The sequence below is a fragment of the Typha angustifolia genome, chromosome 13 (genome assembly GCF_048772165.1).
Source record: "Typha angustifolia cultivar Huaian chromosome 13, ASM4877216v1, whole genome shotgun sequence".
Lineage (NCBI taxonomy): Eukaryota > Viridiplantae > Streptophyta > Magnoliopsida > Poales > Typhaceae > Typha > Typha angustifolia.
This window is the reverse complement of record NC_133251.1, coordinates 12427400-12448664: the sequence shown is the minus strand read 5'-3', so window position 1 is coordinate 12448664 and position 21265 is coordinate 12427400. Positions and strand designations below refer to the sequence as shown.

Genomic DNA, 21265 nt, shown 5'->3' with positions numbered 1-21265 from the left:
CCGACTTTTCTTCCCTTTCATGAAGGATATGATATGATATGATATACTTATTATTGGATCACTTTTCAGTACTAGAGAACATTTCAGCTACATACTAGAGAACTTTTCAGTAAAACAACATTTGTTTTGCTTTATATTTTTTCTTCCTACAATTATTATTTAGTTGTTACAGTATAAATTTGATGCTCCTATAATTTTGATTCTATATCAGCGAGCTTACTTGTTAATGTAGGGTGATGCACAAAAATGCATTTTGCTATCTTTTAAATTTCCATTCGTCCTTTAATGTTTTGAAATAGTACTATGCTTGGCATAAATTGATCATAGCCTTGTATTTATTTAGAGTTTAAAGTTACATAGCATTTTTTCTTTTTCCCTTTTCTAGTTAACAGGTCCAATTTTACTCTTGAGGTGGATGCCTAGCAAGAAGAATTTTCATGTATCCTTTTACAGATTTGAGTCTTCGAATATTTGGGTGGAAGATCGAGATGCATTCCGTCGCATACTATTACATCAATCCTGATTAGCCTATATATATCTAACAAAACATAAAAAACGACTAGAGATGATAAATTAAGAGAAACGGGAAGAAATTTTGTTATCTAAGCTCAACTGAAGCGTTTTAGGTTCTGACATATACCTTATTAGATATCATTTACTTTTTAACGTTCAAGTTCTGAAAGAAATATGTTGCTTTTATGATTTCATATGTTTAATGTGCTTAAGATATTAGGCTCCTTTTCTTTTCTTTTTACTTGTTATAGCTATAATGAGAACATTTCAAGTTTGTTGGCGTACTGGGAACTAATCAGCTTTTGGTATATAATAAGGCAATTAGAATGGTGTGCCCCATTATAAAATTTATGTCTTAATATGCAGTAGTAAGAAGTAGGTTCATGTAAAAAAAGTTATGTTGAAAAAAGCAAATTTCTATTTATCCAACGCAATAAGAGCTGTGGTGTGTCACGTTAATCCTTTCTGCTATTCAACTATATTTAGATGTTAGCTGATACATCTTTAATATCGTAGTAACACCTTAACATGTCTTAGATGGCTAGCTCTTTTTTCTATCCTTAGTACCTGGTGCTGCTAAATTATCACTGAAGACAGTTGTTTCCTCTTCTATCTTATGATGTCAATCATCTATATCAATTCTCTCAACCATGATAGAACTGTTACAAGGCCTCTATTTTAGTTGCTTTTGATATTTCAATGAAGAATGATAAACTAATGGGGCTAACATACATCCAAAATTAGGATATGATAACACCCATCTGTTAATAAGTTAAAATCCTTTGTGGTTGTAATATTACTATAACATGAGATTTATTGTGGTACTCCAGACCAGTTACTGAATAATGCAATGTGTTGTTAAATAGTGCATCTCTACTAGTTTTTGGATATAATCACTTGTATGATAGTCCTCAGTTTTATTTGATGTAGTGCCCTTGTAAACTGTCTCTAATATTACCTTGTTCCACTGCAATCAAATTTTGTTGCTGAATTTTTAAGATGCAAAAATCAGACTATTGTTTGACAGGACATCAAGATCCCGTTTTTAAGAATCAGGTCGATAGCAAGCTGAAACATTCCACTACCGTGCAAGGTCTACGTGTTATTTTTAATGAGTTTTTAATACGTGAGTTAAACTATTTCTAGAAGTCATTTATCTTTTGTGGTTCATTTCTGATTTATTATAAGGAAAATGCGATGTCGATTTCAGTAGATGTTTAATTTTGTATGTTTATATATTCATGCCTGTATTCTACGGCTATCTATTTATTTATCTGATAAAATGGCAAATAAAGCGATAATTAATTTCATTAGCATACGAAAGCTCATTAAACATAGGAAATAATCAAATTACATGGATCTTTATTCCATGTAGTTAGTAATTTTACATAAGCAACAGGAACTATCCCTTCTCATCTTCTGCTATCCATATCTCGGTTTTTTGAACGCTTATTTTAGTGGTCTTCTGTATAAATATTCTGGTTTAACTTTTAAAGACGTCGAACGTGTTAGTCTTTCTTAATATGTCGTGCTTCCCACCCTAAGACATGATCTTAAACAATATGGTCTCCAATCACCCACTTGGGTATGGAATCCAAAGGAACCAATAGATGGGAGGACTTCGAGGATATCAAAAGCAACCAAACAACTCAGCACGCCTTCATAGTGGTTTACCATTTTAAGAAATCTCGGTAGTTATTTGGAAGCATGTCTACGCTCACTTGGATACAAGTTGATCTATCGACGTACTTGTGGAATAACTCCACGCAGTCCCATCATAGCACCGATCGCACGGTTCTGTCGTGTTAATCTCTACGCCATCTGCGTACGGTCGGATGCTTAAATAATGGTCTGTGGACTTCATGGTTCAGACATAAATATTCATCTGCCATTGGATGGAAAGCATCACTACGATCAACTTTATTATGCCTTGGCAATTAATGGTAGTTTTTTATGCTAAGAAATGCTCCATTAATTGTTGAATGTTGAGTATATTCTTATTATTCTAAGAACATTTTATGTCTTACTGAGCTGTTGCACTAGGTTTCTTGCCTTAGATTATAGGACGACCTAAAGAGTCAAAATATTTGCCAAGATAATCTTGATTCTTATCAGGCATAAGCTATTAGTAGTCAACTTTTTTATTTAATCTTCGAAGAAGATTTCATATTTTGTTGCCATTAATTACAACTTGAAAAAAGAGTAAACATAATACCCTATACTTGGCTTATTTAAACTCTGCTGGAAATTAATCTTGGGGTAGGAGAAAGGTAAATGTGGTTATTCTAGTCAAAGCATGATGTAGTCCAATATGTTGTTGAGCTTGAACCAGCCTCGAGTTTGTTTTATTCTTTATTTTTTATTTTATGTATCACATATTTTATACTTTTAACGCCTATCTGCTTCATAAATCCTCATATACCTTTGTTGTCTACCCTAACAAGGGGGAGAATACTCCTATAAAAGGAAGAGGAAGGAGAGAATGTTCAGATCTTGACGGCCTTCTCTTCTCTCCAAACCTAAGTCTTCGTTGAAGTTGGAAGCGTACACAACGATGAGATGTTGGATTTCACTTCCATCTTTCCTTCTCTGGTGGATCGATTTGGTACGCGGGGTGGTGACAGAAGAGAGTGAGCACACAGTGGTGATCTGCATCGATCGATGCTCTCGCAGTTGTGTGCTCACTGCTCTCTCTGTCAGCTCTCCTTCTCGGAACTCGCACCCAAGTCGAATCCTATCAGATTTAGACGCGTGCGGTCTTCGGTGCTTTACTGTTTCTTTCTATGTGCAGGTTATTCATGTGGCTTTTATTCTTTCTCCAACCTTTGGATTTGCATATTATTTTGGGTTGGAGCGTCGAACCGAGCTACTTCTAGCATAGTAGATCTGATCTCTGTGCCCTAGGACACAAGATCTCATCACGATCTCATCAGATTTAGGAGAGACAAAGTAGGACCAAAGATTTCTCAACTTCGTCTCAGGTTGGTAATTTGTAGCTCTGGCCTCCAATCATTTGTTAGTACTTCTGTCTACCGTTCGACTGGCTTCTTTTCTCGATTATGTGAGTGTGATTTTTTAAAATTTATTTTGTGTGTATTCCTTTCTGACCTGCTAAAGTTTTTAACCTTCTGATAAAACTTCCCTTGTCGACTTCTCTTGGGTAATTTTTAAATTTGATTATCCAAAGTGGGAGAAGGAAAGAAATAGATATTATAGTATATTTATCGAGATCTCTCTTACCCTTGAATTATTAATTATTTTGAGTTGCAAAATATGGTTATTTTGATCCAATTATTCCTTAGAGTTATCCTAGATTTTCCTTGCTTAAACTTGTGTTTTGTTTGATGGAAAGATCCCTGAGATTTTGGTTCCAGTTGGTCCTTCACCTCGACATGAATAGGATTTGATTTTGCATTGTTGTGAATCAGTTCACGATGCAAAATATCTGGGCAACATAAAGACGTCTTGCATTGTTTGGTCTTATATATATGCTAATTGGTTATAGCCAAAGTAGTGGTAGATCATAGCTTTCTGCATCAGTAAATTGATGCTTTCTATCTTCACTTAGTATGGCGTTGTATATGCAATTAGATTCACCATTTTGGTCATTACAAGGTTATCCAAAAGCGTTCTTCAGCAAGAAGCTATCAGCTCCATACTTTGTTATATGCAGATTGAATGCAGTATATTTTAATCCACAATTGGGCCCTATAATACCCAATGGAAATTTAGTCAGAAGATGTATATCTATGTTTGACACGGATTTGTATGTTTGGGAAACCTTTGAGGTTCAAATAAGCTGGTATTTAACCAAAACATTCATACCCGGTTGCACATTTTAGCTCTAGGGTATCATAAATAGCTGAACAAATTTCTGATAAACTCGTTACAAATATGGAGCCTGTAGCGCAAGATTAATATCAATTAGGTCATATCTGAGGCTACACAAGTATTTAATATAGACTTCATATGCAACTGTTTGCTTGTAAATTGTTAAAACTCTCATTCGTCTTGTTCAATTTAAAGGTCGTCAGACTGCTGCTAAACACTTGGCATCATTGTAGCCATTTCTTCTCCCAAACAGTCCTCCGGTATTACTTCCCTCTCCTTGGTTGACAAGCATGATGAGGATGGACATTGCAAGATTGGAATACTGATGTATCAATCATCAGATGGCACTTGATCCCCTGGATCTCACAAGCGTATAGGAAATTAGATTACATTGGATATCACCTGTCACTCCGATATATATAATTAGATTTAGAATAATTATGCTTTTTGGTATGAGTTGACAACACATATGAAGCTATAATAATGTAAATTTGTCCTCATTGTGGTATGAATGGTTGCAAAACATGTTACTTTGTTTATGTAGTTATATGACTGATATTACTAATCTTTACCTTTTCATATTTGCTTCCAGATTTATTCATCTGTTATTTAAGCCAGACTCTACTGCATTATACCAATTTTCTGGAAATCTAAACCATGAAAAATTATTCACTTTGCATGACTTTCTTTTAAGTAAGCCTAAACAGCCTGCCAGTAAGGCTTTTCGAGCACAAACAAGAAAACTGCTTTTTAGAACACTCAATCTTGGGAAATTGTCTGCCCAGAATGTTGAGAACCTTTCTTGCTTTATTTTTTTGTTAATATGTTATTCTTACTGTCTTGCTAAATGTTTTTTTTTTCTATTACATTTAATTTTGAACATAGAGAACCTCGACTTGAATTTAAATGAACTACCAAGTATACTGCATTCCTGTTTACATGCTTATAGAGTCTTAGATTAACTTAACTCTACAAAATAGAACACATTAGTATGAATGAGACAGTGGAATAGCAGGTGAGTATAGATTTCTATGAAAAATAACTTGAATGTTAGTTAGTTAGAATAATCATTTACAAATGTAAGTATCAAGTGAGATGAGCATTCTTCTCCAACCAAAATTGTATTACGATACTGATTTGATGAATAATTGTATTACAATACTGATTTGATGAATAATTGTATTACAATACTGATTTGATGAATCGTGCAAGAGGTTTAGATTTAAACAAAATTACAAAGCAAACTAGCAAACAGTCACATGTAAGGTTGTATAGTTGTAGTATATGGTCATTGTTTGTGTGAACTAAACTGTCAAAAGAAATCATGTATGCCAAAAAATTAGTGCACTTGTTTGATGTTGCTAACGGTTCCATTTCTATACTCAAAATGAGTTAGCTGTACAAGTTTATTTACAAAGTGCTCCTCCATCCATCACTATGTTAGTCTTTTCCATTTTCTAGAAATGCCAACGTGTTGGATAGGATTGGAAGTACCAAGGAGAGCATGCCCTCTTCAAACTTTAGAAAACAAATGCTGTGAAGGAATCAAACAAAGAGTGAAAAAGAAGACGCAGGTGAAAAGAATGAACTATGTAGAGTATTTATTATCTTGCTGTTTCATCATAAGACAACCTCTTAAACTATGTTTAAATAAAAAGTGGTTCTCTTTACGCATACCAAATATTCGTTTTCCCCAGCAGAATCACACAATCACCTTCTTTTTGAACCAATTTACCTTTGCCTTACTTTCTCCCCAATTCAGAAAAGTTCTAACAGCCTGCATTTAATTTCTAGTTTTTGGATGGAAGAGAAATGTTTGCCTTGCCTGTAATGTTAGCTTTCTGAAAAAGTAACAATATTTTTCTTCAAAGAAGACAATACTTTTTATTAGTATAAACACACTTCTTTTTCTTTATATCTAAACAGGCCCACTATTATCGAACAGTGGTTGTGGATTATGTATGTATCATTGTTAATGTGTTCTATATACAGTAAAGTGCAGATTACATAGGTAATATACAGATTGAAGATTATGTACATAATTTTTTAAGACTGCTGCATATTGCTGATATTGTTAAACTAGTGAAGCGTTTATATGAGTTTTGGTTGGTGTAGGTGGAAAAAGAGTCCTATCTAAGCTGTAGGTTATTGAATGATTATTAAATGATTTCAATTCTGCAAAATAACATCAAATAAACAAACTATATGCATATATATATACACTAAAAGAAATTGAAGTAAATATATGATGCCTTTAGATTAGGTCAAAGATTTGGAAGAGGTAAAAGAGAGGCCACTATTTGGTGGGCACTTGATACCTCCAAAGCCTTAATGGAGCAACAACTTTAGTATGTGCTAACTACTGTTGAAAGTGGTGCAGAAGATTAGGGATACATGCACATGTCATGATGGGGCATCACATTTTCTTAGCAAGTTGGTAGTCGGAATCCCACTTTTCCATGTAAAGAAAATTATTTTATTTTAAGTAGCACCTGCCTATTATCTTCTAGCTGCTTTCTATTTCGTGCTTGATTCCCTGCAGCAAATTGGCGAGGAAATTAACAGCTTATGTGTGAGTTACCATTTGTTGCAATAAGTGGTGATATCAAACTATGACAGTCCATGGGAGAAACTTGGGAAGTGAAGGTCATTGGAACTTCTTCCTGAAAGCTTCTTGTCTTCCTGGCATGGAGAAGAGAGATGAGTGGGAGTATGGGAAACCCAGTAGTCCTACCTCTTGCCTAGCTCAAAATCGAAGAAGAGATGTTTACTTCATATCAAATCACTGTCCTGAGAACACTTACTGGAAGTTGATGATCCAGTATTCGGGTTTTTAGTTTCTGTTGAACTTTTATTAGATTTACTGACAAATCTATGTTGAACTGTTTTGTGTTTTGGAAGCAAACGCTTGTTCTATGTTCTTCCTTTTGACATCAGAAATGTTCTGAATAATGGACCAGTGGTGTTTGAAGTCGATTCTTGACGAGTGACATTTCGGAAGTACATCAATTCTCCATTACTGCTAAATAATATCCTTTTCAGATAAAGAAAGACGTTTGTATAGTTTTAGCTTTGCATGTCTCAGCTGTGCCTTGGTGTTCCATGCTTCTTCCACAGATTTGAGACAAAACATCTGAAGGAAAGATGTCACAGATTGATCCATTCGAAAGAAACTTTCTATGGAACAAGATGGAAAATATCCCAGGAGCTCAGGAAAGGTTGAATCAGACACAAAATAGTTGCATGCTAACCGAAAGACTATGTTTATGGGTCTAAGAAAAATGGATGATGTCAAACTGAATTAAAGTTCAGCGGTCATCATCTCTAAAGGGTTACTCCAAAATGGAGAAGAAATATCTAACACTAAGATCATCTCAAGTAACTAATCATGTGAGAAATTTAGCCCGAGTTGCAGGATCTTCCTTGGATTCCACCCATATCATAAAAATATAACCAAGTACCCAGAGAAGCACATACTGAAATGGAACCCAACATAGAACTGCCAAAAGACTCATGACGCTTCCAACGTACTGTGGATCCTTGATGTAGCCAAAAGGAAATTCCGTCACCCATGGCACGTTCTTTCCAAAGCGAACGCCGTAGTACGTTCCAGACTCACCAAGCAACTGGTATACCCTAGTACAGAAGAAAATTTCAGCATTGCAGAAATAGTTAATAATCTTTCCACCAATTTGAGTGGGTTTTGTTGGAGGAACCATCAGAAGGTGAGTACATATTGATGCATAGATTACACCCTAACTACATTTTCAAAGTCCACGATTTTCCCTTGGCTTTGCTCGAGGCAATATAAGAATTTCATAGTAGCGATTTGCATGGGTAAAATATCAGGTAATTCCCAAATATAGCATAATTTATGCCCCCTGGTAACTAGGAACTACATGGCGGTTTTAAAAGTAGACAAACTCCACATGAAACAAACTATCATACTTCAACATAAGCATCTCCTTGAGTACTATGATGCGAAAAGAGCTCGTATCAGTTCAAGACAAACAATGTTAACTCCTAAAAAGCATACCTTTCTTGACACATCTATCATTTGCATTTTTCTCAATAGATTAGAGGAGTCAGACCCCCTTTGCCACCTACCGGACTGTGGTGGTGTGACTTGGACTGTTTCACAAGCCTATGATACTAACATGGGCACAGCAATATATACTGCAAGGGAAGGTTAAATATTCCTGTACTACTTTACAATCTCCATGCAGGCAATCGACAAGGTTTAAAATAAAAAATATACCAGCAATTTTTGGAGAAGCGAGGAGTAGAACTAATATCTTCAAATGATATGCATGCAAGCACATTGATGAAGCTGTTATAGAGAACTAAATCTTGGATACTAGCAAATTTCTTCACTTTTTGAAACAAGTGTAACTTGAGGCTGCATTAGAATTGGCTGATGAGAACTTCTAAATGTTTCCTTGACGTCGCTCTAAAGATGGGCAGAGCAACACAGTTGTTACATGAATGAAAGGCTACCTTGAATCTTAACAACTAGAAGGAAAAAAATGAAGAAGCTTACAACATAAGAAGGGGGAGGGGGCCCTTACACAACTATAGAATCAATTCTCAAGTGGGCATCAAGTAAATTTATGTAGAGTATATTATACAAGAGCCTCACATGCTGGAGTTGCAAAATTAAAAATGGACAAGAAGTGCCACTATTGTTCCAGCATAAATATCATAGGACAGCCTATTACGTGAAGATCTCTAATTCAAGTTAAAAGAGCAGAAACTGAAAGTGTTAAATAACGCATACAGAAGTGTTTCCATTCTGGAGAACAGGATTGCTATACTACTTATGTTATGCGTCTACTGCTCCTTTGTCCTTTGCTATAGTTTCCCATTAAAAATTGCTGAGATGAAAGCTAATCGAGCCTAAATTTAACTTGAGACTGGAGCCAAAAGCAAGAGTTCATGTAAAATATTACTCCACGGTACGATCCTTGCGGTGGCCACACTATACCAATACATATAACTGTCTGTAATATTCTAACATAACACGAGTAGCAAAGAACCAATTGTTTTCCAACCTTAACAAATTCCACCTTCCAACACATGCATAACCAAATACCGGAATGGACAAACATATGAAACCATTTATGACATAGGAATCGCATTGTCTAACGTACAGGATGCTACTATGGTCTTCACAATTGGATACCATAAAACCAAGACTCACACGTATCAAAGATAAGGTACCCATATGCGAACACATACTAAGATCTACAATAAGAAGTAGGAACATCCCCAAGATACAATCTTTCTTCCATTACAATCTACTAGTTACCCATTAAAACAAAACCTTGATAATTTCCCAAAACAATGAAGTAATTAAGAAGAAAAAAAAAAGCTCAAAGGAACAGAGGGAAAAAGAGAACTCACTTGAAATTAAGGTACTGACCCACAGAGAAGAGGAGGAAGGAGTACCACGGCGGCCACGAGAAGCGTGCGACGGAGAGGAGAGAGACGAACTGGACGGCCTTGATGGCGTGAGAGATCTGAGCCATTCGATGGCATGGGTCGACCCCTTTCCCGCATAGATCAACCCATTTCTGCGGGAAGTTCCACAGGCAATAGTAGAAGGGGAAGGGGAGGAGTACTCCTACGCTCACCAGCGCCGCCGCCATTATTCTACTCATGCTCACCTCCTCCTCCCAAGCTTAACTGAGCCAAAATGGTCTAATTAAATCCTACGTCTTGCTCAGGATTATGGCCCAATCCGGTCTTGTAATCGAGAGGACCGGCCCATTCTATTTAGCCCACGAGCTTCTTGTCAAGTCGGACCTATGATAAATGTAGGAGTTATAAAATAAATATGAGTTCAAAAATAATATTTAAATCAATATTTGCATATCATTTAGTATAAAGTATTATAGAAATAGCGACATAAAATATTTTTTAATATATTCTTATATGAATCTCTAATCTACTTTTTGCATATTTTTAATGATTATCTATAAATTTTAGTAATTATCTTAAAATGAGTATATATATATATATATATATATATATATATTTGACATCTGATGCGTATTTGTAATTGTACTTAGCAAATATAATAATTATGTTTATTATTCGTATCCGAATCCTTATCCTAAATAAAATATGGATACCCATATAATTTTATCTCTCTAATTATATATTTGTTAGAATCAAATAGCTTGACCGTAGTAGCAACGACTAGTCAACTATTAACAAATATATAGCCAAATTTAATGACGGTAGAAATAATTCGGTAATTTATACACCAATAGTTTTGAGGAAAAAATAATCTAATAATATAATTTTAAGTACTTAATAAATTTCAATATTTAGATTATATATTAAGCGAGTTATATGAACTAGTATTTCAAGTCATTTTTTTTAAGATTAGTTTGTGTTTGAGTTTGATAAATTTAATTTTAAACTAAACATGAGCAAAACCTAGCCTGCTCAGAGGTCCGACAATGCATTGCCACTCTAAATTTAGATCAAGGAAGTTGTAGGTATAATTAACTTGGAACTGAGTCAAAGCATAAGGAGGTAAAAATGAAATCTATCCTATTAATTAGTTAAATAATTGAGCTGTTAATAAAAAGCAAAAGCCTAAAGAAATGACAGATCCAGTAGAGTAATGGAGGAAGCCTAGAAAAATGGCATCTTTAAAGGGAGAGACTGTTGGTTTCTTTCTATCACTACCATCTTAAAAGGTTAATGGAGAGGTTCGATCACTACCATTTAAATAAGACTCTCTTTCATTTTAGTAGATAAGAAATAGAAGAGATGCTTATATATGCATGATTTACTGCACTCGATCCACTTGTATGGCATAGTAGTTATCTATCTGTTGCTAGGATCCAAAGGCAAGAACTGCCATGGAATAAAAGTAATATTTTGTAAGGCCAAGTGGTCGAACACTGTTACTGCCAAGAGGTGGAAACTTTGAAGTTTGAAGGAGAGGGGGGGCCCGCTACGTGTTTGATGTAATGACCTAACATAACATCACGAGCAATGATAACCTTACAATTTGCAATTACTTCTGCGACCTTGTCTTCTTTCTTTTACTTATGCCATATCTATGAAACTGTTTACAAAAAGAAACAAAAACCATTGTAGAATATTTGTTAAGTGCTTGTAGGCATGCACGCATTTTGTACCATAGAATTTTTTTAAGAAAAAAGCTATAGATTTGCATCAATATTCCTCAAAAATCTCTATATTTAAGAGACAGATATATATATATAGTAAATATATTTTATCCTTATATACTTTAAAAACTTAGTTAAAATATATCATTCATCCTCTTCCTCACAAAGCTCCTCGCTCCCAACCACCCTAATCACGGAAAAAAAAACCCTAACCACTAATCCAAGCTAAGCGACCCCATCCAAAATATATCATTTATCTTCTTCCTTATATTATTCTAAACCGTTGCACTATTTAACTGTTCTTGTAAGCTATTGTACTGTCGAATAGTTAAACCACGAAATAATTTTTTTATTATAATTACTTGGTTACTGTTGTTTGACCTCTCTAATCCTAGGAAGTTATTATCAACTTTAGTAAAGCTGCTAGGCTTTGATGACCAAAGAGTGACTTCCAAAAAAACTAGTCACGTAATGAAGAGCCGATCCTTTGCTATCCCAACCATAGGCAGTCAATCACAATAACCAACTGTACTGAATTCCTGCACACTAGAACTGCAGAGAATCCTCTTCCATCTTTACTTTCTTCTTTTCATCTTAGTGGACTGGTCAAGACAAATTTCCCCTTAACTTCTGGGTCTCCAGAACTCCATCATATATCTTAGAGAGAGAGAGAGAGAGAGAGAGAGAGAGAGAGAGGCAGTCGCATTAATTGCGTTGTGAACTCGTCATTTAAAAGGTTCCAATCCAGCCCCATAAATGAAGGACACATTAATGCATCGATATGTAGGTAACACCCAACCTTCACTTAAACCAGCCTATATTCACCTACATACATGCAACTCTAGCTTTATTAATGCATCTCATTGTCTACAAGTAATGTCGGGTCATCATACCTGCCAAGACTCTGGAATCCCATATTAACTAGAAACCTCACTTACCTTGCAATGGGAAGCCAAAGGAGTAGTACTGCTTCATTTGCTTCCATCTACCTTCTACTACTGCTTTTCACCAAAATTTCTGCCGGCTTTTTCCCCGTCGACCAAGCTCTCGATCGGATCTCGGCGCTCCCCGGACAACCTCCGGTGTCCTTCGAGCAGTTCTCCGGGTATGTGACAGTGAACAAGGAGCACGGCAGGGCTCTCTTCTACTGGCTCACTGAGGCCAAAGTCGATGCAGCTAAGAAACCCCTACTTCTTTGGCTCAATGGAGGTTAGAACAACCACAGCCTTACTCGCTTTCCTTCTCCTAAGTTGTCATCAATTTCCAACATCGGTTCTTTTTTACTTTGCTCATTACAAAGGTAATTAATTAAGTTTGAGATGCAACTTTACCTCATAGATCAGTTCCTTATGACCTCATACATCTTCTTCCTCTCCAGTCTATGTATTTTTTTTTCCTTCTTTCTCTTTCCTAAATGGACATGCAAATATTAAGATATTTGGGGAAATCACATTATTCCAAAATGATGAGCAATTGAGGAGACCCTAGTGTTTACTGTTTGGGTTCACAATAACTACCACATTAACTGAAGACACCACTTTTTATGACCCTGTCCTTAATAGTTGGGCCAATAAAGTGGATGCCTTACATTACTATTCATTGATACATTACTCCAATTACTATGGTTGATACAATTCAATTAGATGCGAAATCTTTTCTTTCTATGATAGTAGACTCATGTGAGTGTATACTTAGGCAAATCTTATATTTGTCTTATCTGATACCCAAAGAGATCCAAATTAAGCCTGCACTCCTTGAATATATATCACCACCACTAGATCTAGCTTTATTCCCTTTGTTTCTTCCTGTGCCATTATGATCACATTGAGGTGGAAAAGATGCATAAAAACAACAACAACACACAAGTCCACCAAATTCTTTTGCAGCATAAACCCAGAGCCTGTGACCTTTCTTTGGCTTTTAGACTGACCCAAAAGGCTGGGAGAAAGGAATCAGTGGTACTGTGCTTTTGCTTCACTGCTCTTGCCCTTCATCTTCTTCAATCTTCTTTCTCACTCTACTTTGAGTTTGACTAGGCTGTGTGTGTGTGTGTGTGTGTAGAGAGAGACAAAGAGATATATAGAGAGAGAGAGAGGTAGGGGACCGGAGAGAGGGAAAAGTCATGTAGCTTTTCCTCTCTCGACCATTAATTTTAATAAGTCTGAGATCCGGAATTTTAGGACCTCCATTCTAAGTGTATAAATCATAAATTCATATAAGTATAGGTGAGAAATATACTTCTCCCACTAAGAAGCTGAACTAAATATTGGTATCTCGTACTCTTCAGGTTTACAATGATTATAAGGCAAAAGGTTAAAAACTTCCAATAATTAAACTAAGCTCATCTAATGATATCATGATGAGTAACCCCTTAATAGGTCAATCCAATCTAACTTACCTTGATGGCGTTGACTAGTTTAACCTGAATTCTCATGCTTAAATTAGTTTTGACTTTTTTTTCACCAGTTTTTCTATTTGGCAGGTCCAGGTTGCTCTTCGGTAGCTTATGGAGCATCAGAAGAAATCGGACCATTTCGGATCACCCGAAATGGTTCGTCCTTGTATCACAATAAATACTCATGGAACAAAGGTAATTATTTGCATCAAGTAAATATTATTCATAATTATCATCTAATGCAAATATATACATTCTACCCAAATTTCCTTATGAAATTTGTGATACATAACTATACTAATTTTCCAGAAGCAAACATTTTATTTCTCGAATCGCCGGCGGGCGTCGGCTTCTCCTACACAAATACTAGCTCCGATCTCAAGACTTCCGGCGACGGCCGTACCGGTAGGTTATAAATTATTTATAAATATTCAAAATAATTATATGCGTTTATGTTTATATATGTAATGATGCAGCTCAGGATGCTATAGTTTTCCTAATTGGTTGGTTCTCAAGATTCCCGCAATATAAATACCGAGATTTCTATATTTCTGGGGAGAGCTATGCTGGTGAGTATAATGCACCATGAGAAGTCTCATTTTATATAAATACTTCAAGTAATTAATGTTAGCATTTTTACTCGTTATGGTTGATATTGCTTGTTAATTTCTTGCATGTTAGGGCACTATGTACCTCAGTTGGCAAAGAAAATAGTTGAGTACAATAAAGCTTCATCAAAACCTTTCATCAACCTCAAGGGAGTTCTTGTGAGTATTTCTAGGAAATATAACCTTTAAAATTTTTAATCCTTTTACTGTCGTTCCTTTTGTCTCCTATTAGGATTGTAACCGGATCTAAATTAATTTTTCGATATCAAATTGGTTCTAAATCTGACTAACTCGAATATTAATTTTAATTTTTTGATTCATCTAATAAATGGGTCTGGTTTGATATAGGTAAATTCAATAACAAACATCCATATATTGAAGTTCCCATAAATATATATATATATATTTTTTTGCTAAAACAATTCGTAGATAATAGTTATGTAGTCCGATACTTAAATTATATAAATAAAAGTCTTAGATTACTCTAATTACTATATAATATTAATAATTTAGAGTCTCACGAAAAATAACCTTCAAATTACTGTTATATTTGTTTAATACGTTTAGCTTGTATCATTTTTAGTGAGATAATAAAAAAATTGTGCTCCAATATTTAGCTATTAAATTATTATAGTTGAGTTCAGAAAGAAGTGATTCGTTTTTTTAATAATTTTTTTTACTTCATATTATGTTGGTTATTCATGAAGAATTCAAATCCGGTCCATTGGCCAATTTAATGTGAATCCGATTTGAGTCTGAATGACAAAATTAAACCAATATGAATCCAATCTTTGGACATATTTAACCGAATCATATTCAATTAGCCCCTATTAGCTATATCACATTTATATAATGCATAAATACTATATCGGATTAGTTTAAAATACTGTGGGATTGTCAACATAATCAAGAGCTCGCCTCGTTTACAATTGAAATTAGGCTAGATTGCACCCCTTATTGTGTGCTAGTTAGTCTCATGCATGCCACTTTTCCGGCCGGCGCAGGTCGGCAACGCCGTCACCGACAACTACTACGACAACATCGGCACGGTGTCCTACTGGTGGACTCACGCCATGATATCCGACCGGAGCTACCGGTCCATCCTCGCCTCGTGCAACTTCGCCGCCGCCAAGACCTCCCGCCGGTGTGATCACGCCGTCGACTATGTCATGAACCACGAGTTCGGCGACATCGATCAGTACAGCATCTATACCCCTTCCTGCGCGGCCTCCAACTCCACCGCCGCGGCCGCCGCCCGGCCATTGAGGCTTAAGAACACCCTAATCCGCCGCCGGTCGTACGGCTACGACCCGTGCATCGAGAACTATGCCGAGAAGTACTACAACCGGCCGGACGTACAGAAAGCTATGCATGCAAATACGACAGGGATCCCCTACAAGTGGACTGCATGCAGGTCAGTTCTCGAGGCTAAGTCATGTAGCAACAAGACCCCACGTGTACGGTGGTCATCATTTGATTGATTTCTAATTGCAGCGATACACTAATCAAGGAGTGGCAAGATTCTCAATTCTCCATGCTGCCCACGTACAAGGAGTTGATTAGGGCTGGCCTAAGGATATGGGTGTTTAGGTACTATATATATATATATATATATATATATATATATATATATATAGGAGTCTCGTGCATTAAGATACTCTTTTATAATTAAAATATCGGAATCTAATAATTTGACACGGTGATTCGGATTGCAGCGGAGATACAGACTCGGTGGTTCCGGTCACTGCGACCAGGTTTTCGATCGGTCGCCTTCGTCTCAATGTTAAGATTCCATGGTATCCATGGTATGCAGGCAGACAGGTATTGATTGTATATGCTCACAAAGCTTGGTGGTGGTTAATTGCTTCCTTTTTAATATTTGAAGGTATAAATTTGTGTAGGTTGGAGGATGGTCAGAGGTGTATGAAGGGCTAACATTTGCCTCAGTGAGAGGAGCAGGGCATGAGGTGCCACTGTTTCAGCCTAGGAGAGCATTGAGGCTCTTCCAGTCATTCCTAGCAGGGAAGCAACTTCCCAAGTCTTAGGAGCTGTTGATGGATGGAGAGGGCACTTTGGTTTGGAATTGATTAGGGGATTGATGTCGCTCAAAGCTGTCTGATTAGTATCAAGATGTATAATTAATTCATTGGAGCAAATTCTTCCCATAGAAACTATGGGGTCAGCAATTGAAAAGTAAATTAATTGTGCATTCTCCCTCTTTTTTGAAACTTGTGGCCAATTTCAAACCAGTTCAGCAATTTATCCTCATGCAAGAAGGATATTGTCGAACATAGTTGGAGATAATAATGCTGAGAAATCATGTTAAGAAAAAGTGCAATGGCTTTGCACTATACTTAACAGATTGAATAAGGTTTACAGATAAAAGGTCACCTTAGTGTGCAAGAGAAATAAGCTCATTGGGAAAGTATTTATGCAATTAAAAATAATACGAGGAATATCAGATCTACATAAATTCAGCAACAAAACTAATCTTGGAGTATATCATGTGTATGTGTGTGATTACTTCCAAGGATAATCGCCGCAATGTTGAATATCTGCTAAGCTACAAATTTGTGGCAAAATTCCGAAAAAGCTTCGGAATTTCTGGATCTCTAACAAAATTGACTCATGAAACATATAAAGAAATGAATTTACTCAGAATCTCCACTTTCATCACTGCTTTCCTCACTCGTTTCTCCGCTGTCTTCATCTCTCTTTTTGTGAAGTCCGCTGTCTTCATCTGCTGCTATGTCTTCATCTTCAATCTTTGCAGGGCCTGGTCCTGCAGATACCTTTACCATTGAAGGTCGTAATAACCGCTCCCCAAGTCTGAAACCTTTACGAAATTCTTGAGTGATAATGCCTTCTTCGAATTCTACCGAGTCTTCGCGCATTATTGCCTCATGAAGCTTAATTTTCAAGAGAGAAATGAAAGCTTGTGAGTAATGCTATTGACATGCACCAGTGATGAATAATGATTCTAAGGACCTTTCTTCACAAAGGAAACTAAAGAGAAAACAATTCTCCCATACAAACATTTTGGTCATTTATATACAAAAGGAATTAAATCTATACGGAGTTTCTGTTTTTAAATAATATCAATGTCATTTGTCCCAGTAACCATCTTCTAACTCTAGGAGAACCCAATTTGATTGTTCCTACAGTGCATGAGCTTAAACTGGATGACTATGCTCTTTCTGAAGCAGTTGCTTTGCATAACTAATTGTAGCAAAACGTATCAGAAATGTATGTGACAATCTCAGTAAGGGTATAATAGCAGCTGGATTGCAGGTCTCAGAAAGTACTCAAATATACATATAAGTATATTAGTTTAGCTTTAATCCCAATTAGATGTAATTGTGCATGGAAGTTAAGACAGGATAGTGTGCATGAAACATGGTCCCTTGAGGTCTACCATCTATGAAAAATATGAAACATCTAAATTAAAGTACTTAACCAGCAACAAATTTTGTTTTTGCACTATCAAACAACTTACCAGAGGATCAAAAGCATTGCCAACAGTTTCCAAACCTTCAACACCCAAGGAGTTCAGAATCTCAATGAACTGCTTATATATGCTTTGGTAACTGTTGTTTACTTTCTCTTCTCCTTCTGTCTCCACTTTTATTTGAGTTTTAGCTCTTTCAAAGTTGTCAAGAACAGGCAATAGGCTCTCTATAACCTCTCCTTGCACATTGGTCATCAAAGAAAGCCTTTCTCTCTCCGTCCTTTTTCTGAAGTTATCAAAGTCAGCACTGATCCTCAGAACTCGGTCACGTTCAATTGTCAATTCTTCTGTCAAAGTAGAAATTTTCTTTTCAAGAGAGTTCTTCTCATCCTCCATAGACAGCAGAAAGGCCTCTATATCAGCAACTCTGGCTTCATCATTATTAACCAAAGCTTCTTTGTATGATTGCAGCAACATCATTAAAGCTGAAGTAACCTTTTCTTCTGTACCAACAGTACCATCATCACCAGCATTACTTTCTATAGGGACTTCCTCATCTGAATCCTCCTATAGTACAAAAATTTCAGTATGAATATGACAGACATACAAGTAATGACACAGTAAATAATAAAGCAAGAAAATGGCAAAAATAGACCATCAAAGTATAGAAACTAGTATGCATCAAGGAACAATACTAGTGCATTCACTAAAGACCATCTACAAAGTATCACAATGGACTGAAAATGAATAGGAAATGAGCTTCATAGTTTAATTACAGGATAGCACTTAAGTTAGAGAATGAAACAAATATTTATACTTCAATTGCAAGATAATAGTATAGAGTCCTTTTGGCCAAGGAATCTTCTAGAAGGATGATAACATCTTTCATGTTTGCTTAATAATATGTAAATGTGATTCTGAAAATGGATATATATCTGTATAAAAATAAAGGTACAAACAACAGAAACAAAACAAAAAGAACAGATTGCAAAACAATAGTAGGGATACAAAAAGCAAAGATAAAGCAACATGCAAAAAAAATGGCAGTACACAAATGCCAGGATTTTGTGGACAGAAAAGCAAGATCTCTATTATTTCTTCTTCCATGAACTGAATATCAAGTTATAATTACCATTAATCACTTGTGACAAAGGAATTGAAACAGGGACAAATTTCTACAACTTCAGAAGAAGCAGAAAGAGGTTGACTTGCAATAGGCACTTATTAAAGGCAGAATGAACTTCCAAAAAGTACAACTTCTGAATACCAAAAAATGTAAGTTGTGAGTTGTGACCCTCTGCAGCTCTTCCATCACATGTCCAATTGTCAGGTTGTCCATATCTGCCTAAAACTAGTAAGGCATCCCAAAGCACAAGACTCCCACCATATCTTGCATTCTTTTTTTTTTTTCCTTGCTACCTAACCTTAAGATTTGTTTCAGTTGTCCCACAAGACTTTGCTTAGATAAGTCATGACGCATTCAGTAAGCACAGTTGCTTTCTCAGAATTTTCAGTAAGCTTATCAATATGAGGATTGCCGTGCTTCTACCCTGAATTCCTCTATATCCCTCAATTCTTTACAAATATAGGTTCATGAATGTATAAGAAATTTCTATTTCCTCAAGCTTCTTCTGTTGGTATACCTGCTAAGGTGAAAAATAAGATGTACGACAAATTAAAGTTTTCAAGAATACAATGTGATGGAAAAATACCCCCAGAACTTTGTTAAAATTAAGACTTCCATGCTTATATGAAAGTCGTTATTAAGAGTCCTACACAAAGTTGTCGGCGAAAAAGCTGACAGCTAAACCTACTCTAAGGATCAATAGTAGAAGTCTCAATCACTATTCCATCTATAAAAATATATGGCTCAAAGTCTCAGATTAGGACTCATCAACCGTCTGTTCCATGGTCGAACTTGCTTATTTTCTAAAATCAAAGAAAAATGAGATTGATTGGTACGAGACCGAATCTGTAAAACAATGAGTTTAAACACCTTAGAATGACAGGTGTCTTGTGTGCTAGTTATGTGGTATGATAGATTTTCCAATAATGTTGGTGTAATAAAATTTAAACCATATGATTATGAATAAAACTTATTGTGACCATAAATCGTTATGACTAATTACTGTATTGTGGCAAAATTCACTCCTTCAGAGTTTAATAGGTGAAAGTTTGATTCTATTTATTCCAGAATGATTAGCATTTCCTATATTAGGGTTCCACATATTAAGATGAAAGTCAAAGAATTTCTTTAAATCGTTCGAGCTAACCATGTGGCTTAGACATAGTCCTCTGTAAGTTTGTGGCAAAAAAGCTCAAAATGTTCAGTTTGAATTGAGATTCTTTCACTCACTTGATTATTCATTTATTTCATTCGATGATGCGTTTGATATGGTATTCATTTTGAACCAACGGATTGGAGAAGGGTGTGGCTTCTGGTATTCATTTGTGAATAAACAGAATCGAGACTACAGTTCTTTGTGCTTACTTGCATGATTGCACATATTGAATATGTCTATTAACTGCATTGCATTCAAGCCTTGAACAAATAATTGATCCTAGAAACAACAAACGCCCATATTTAATCATCCAATTTTTTATCACATGGGTAATTTTCGGCGAGAAGGTTAACTACAACCTAGACTATACATTGCAATTATCACCGCCGAAATTGAACTCCTCTTCTCTCAAATGCAATTTTAATACCACTATCTACCAAGGGTTGTCCTCCATAATGTCGGTGTCCTCCAAATGTAAAAGACAGCAAATGATACGACATCAATAAAAACCTTATCCAATCTAATCAATAACTATAGCAATCAAATTCAATACTAAGACAATTAATATTAAATCCAAAATCATACCACCAAATAAACCAAAACATTTCACTTATTTCCACAAAATCAAAAGGCCCATATAAGAAATAGCAACAAAATAAATTCCACCAAAACCGGTGCACCACAGCAAAATCCAACAAGTACTCTAATGGGTTTTCACCAAAACGGTACCTGAGCGGCGGTCTTCGCGACTTTCTCGGCCTCCGTTGCCTCCCCGTACGCAGCGAAGGGTAGAAATGTTGGGAATCTTTTGATGCTCCTGGGGAAAGGAGACAACTTTTTCAGCTGCAACGGACTTGAGGGCCTTCGCTTGAAGGCGAAGCACGGGAGATTCCTAGTAGGCTCCGGCGATGTGATGCTCGAGGCCGGCGGAGGAAGGAGGAGAGACGCAGTTCTCAAGATTGAAGCCATCAGAGAGAGAGAGAGAGAGAGAGAGAGAGAGAGAGAGTACCCGAGACTGCAAGGAGCTTTATCGGAAGGTT

General features: G+C 36.1%; 3 protein-coding genes and 1 long non-coding RNA gene across 6 annotated transcripts; 2 read left to right on the top strand and 2 right to left on the bottom strand.

The window, feature by feature from the left end:
* The first annotated feature begins 2975 nt into the window (after window positions 1-2975).
* On the top strand, window positions 2976-7304 carry LOC140772873 (uncharacterized). 2 transcript variants are annotated; one of them, XR_012106354.1, is made up of 3 exons: window positions 2976-3074; window positions 3305-3494; window positions 5806-7304. It is a non-coding gene; the product is annotated as an uncharacterized lncRNA (long non-coding RNA). The 2 variants fall into 2 exon arrangements; XR_012106355.1 differs by having other exon boundaries at window positions 3013-3118.
* Window positions 7305-7562: 258 nt separating this feature from the next.
* On the bottom strand, window positions 7563-10036 carry LOC140772872 (phosphatidyl-N-methylethanolamine N-methyltransferase). The gene is made up of 2 exons (XM_073115099.1): window positions 9748-10036; window positions 7563-7980 (listed from the first exon to the last, which is right to left on the bottom strand). Exons 1-2 carry the CDS (start codon window positions 10002-10004, stop codon window positions 7731-7733), a joined length of 507 nt encoding a protein of 168 aa, XP_072971200.1. The 5' UTR covers window positions 10005-10036; the 3' UTR covers window positions 7563-7730.
* Window positions 10037-12197: 2161 nt separating this feature from the next.
* On the top strand, window positions 12198-16698 carry LOC140774721 (serine carboxypeptidase 24-like). Of its 2 annotated transcripts, XM_073117814.1 has the most exons (9): window positions 12198-12701; window positions 13975-14082; window positions 14197-14292; window positions 14364-14456; window positions 14569-14654; window positions 15500-15909; window positions 15990-16085; window positions 16211-16316; window positions 16397-16698. In XM_073117814.1, the coding sequence occupies exons 1-9, from the start codon at window positions 12437-12439 to the stop codon at window positions 16538-16540; spliced, it is 1404 nt and encodes a 467-aa protein (XP_072973915.1). In that variant the 5' UTR covers window positions 12198-12436; the 3' UTR covers window positions 16541-16698. The 2 variants fall into 2 exon arrangements, with proteins under 2 accessions (XP_072973915.1, XP_072973916.1); XM_073117815.1 differs by lacking the exon at window positions 15990-16085.
* A 214-nt stretch (window positions 16699-16912) lies between these two features.
* LOC140774723 (uncharacterized) lies at window positions 16913-21265 on the bottom strand. The gene is made up of 3 exons (XM_073117816.1): window positions 20955-21265; window positions 17992-18510; window positions 16913-17404 (listed from the first exon to the last, which is right to left on the bottom strand). The coding sequence occupies exons 1-3, from the start codon at window positions 21192-21194 to the stop codon at window positions 17147-17149; spliced, it is 1017 nt and encodes a 338-aa protein (XP_072973917.1). The 5' UTR covers window positions 21195-21265; the 3' UTR covers window positions 16913-17146.